Below are 1,632 nucleotides of genomic sequence, written 5' to 3' on the forward strand. Positions count from 1 at the left end.
GACCTCGATTGTTTTAGCAATAAACACTGGTCCCACCTGTCCTATTCAGAACGGTACTGGTTATAATATGCTAGTTTTGAAATGAATTGGACCTCTCCTCCATTTGATTTTGAAACATCAAATGGCTCAGAGAGAGGAACAAGTAAAGTGACCTGTGGACACTTACTTTCCAAGTGCTGTAAGCATGTCCATATAGAGAAGTAGAAAACAAAGGATTTATGGCACATTATATGTGAGCTGCAAACTGCAAGAGAAAAAGACCCCAAAGAGGAGTAAAGATTGACACTATTTTCTCTTGCCAAGAAGTGATGTTTGTAAGCATGATATTTCTTTTCATCCATTTCAGAATCCCATCACTATTCCATCCCATCACTATTACACTACAAGAATACACAAAAAGGATGGACTCAGGCAACCACACCGAGTTTGTTCTTGAGGGGTTAGCAGAGACCAGGGAACTGCAAGTCTTATTGTGTATCCTCCTCTTGATCTTCTACACCATCATTCTTCCTGGGAACCTTCTCACCATTGTGACTATTTTGAAAGACCGCCAATTGGGAGCTCCCATGTTTTTCTTCTTGGCCAACCTGGCTTTGATGGATATTTGCTACAGCTGTGTCACCCCTCCGAAGTTGATAGTCAACCTCTTGTCTGGATGCCAAACTATCTCATTCAAAGGTTGCCTGACACAGCTTTTTTTCATCCACTTTCTAGGTGGAGCTGAGGTTGCTCTCCTCATGTCCATGGCATTCGATCGGTTTGTTGCTATTTATTACCCACTGCATTATACAACTATAATAACCAAGCCAGCTTGCTGGGCTTTCGTGATGGCTTCATGGGCTGGAGGATTCACGCATTCCATAATGCAGGTCATTCTCATCTTCCCACTCCCTTTCTGTGGTCCCAATAAACTGGACAACTATTTCTGTGATGTCACCCAAATAATCAGGTTGGCTTGCGCCAACACCTACAGTCTGGAATTTGCGATGTTCATCAACAGTGGCCTTACAACTGCTGGGTGCTTCATCCTCCTTCTCATTTCCTATGGGGCACTGCTGGTCAAAGTGAGGACAGGTGCCAGCCAAGGAAAGACCAAAGCATCTTCTATTTGCATCACTCACATCATCATCGTTTTCATCATGTTTGGTCCAGCCATTTACCTCTACTGTCACCCCTTCCATGACTTTCCCTTTGACAAAATGGTGGGCTTTCTCCACATTGTGGTTTTCCCTTTGATGAACCCCATGATTTACACCCTGAGGAATAAAGAAATCAAAGTTGCCATGTGGAGGCTGTTGAAGAACTGCAACATCTAGTGGAAGAAATCAAAGAAGTTTATTTTTACTGGCATATTGTTCAATTTCTTTAGATTGGACCCCATAAATTATATTGTCATCTCTATAGAGTGACTTGTCAACATCGGAGATTATGTATAATATTGACATGCCATTCTATTTTTAATAAATGTAAGTCAAATCCTTCTTTATGTAATAATGACATTTGCTAATATGAACGTTCATTCATTTTTAAAAATATTCTTGGTTTCTTATACCAGATTATTTTAATCATGTACATAACATCAACATCATATGTGAACACATGCTCCCCAGAGGTGAAATGCTACCAGTTCAC

At 40.7% G+C, this 1,632-nt stretch overlaps 1 protein-coding gene across 1 annotated transcript; it reads left to right on the top strand.

The window, feature by feature from the left end:
* Positions 1-401: 401 nt before the first annotated feature.
* Positions 402-1,316, top strand: LOC116522905 (olfactory receptor 4N2-like). The gene has a single exon (XM_032238007.1). It carries the CDS (start codon positions 402-404, stop codon positions 1,314-1,316), a length of 915 nt encoding a protein of 304 aa, XP_032093898.1.
* The last annotated feature ends 316 nt before the right edge of the window (positions 1,317-1,632 follow it).

Source organism: Thamnophis elegans, chromosome Z, assembly GCF_009769535.1.
Source record: "Thamnophis elegans isolate rThaEle1 chromosome Z, rThaEle1.pri, whole genome shotgun sequence".
NCBI classification, from domain to species: domain Eukaryota; kingdom Metazoa; phylum Chordata; class Lepidosauria; order Squamata; family Colubridae; genus Thamnophis; species Thamnophis elegans.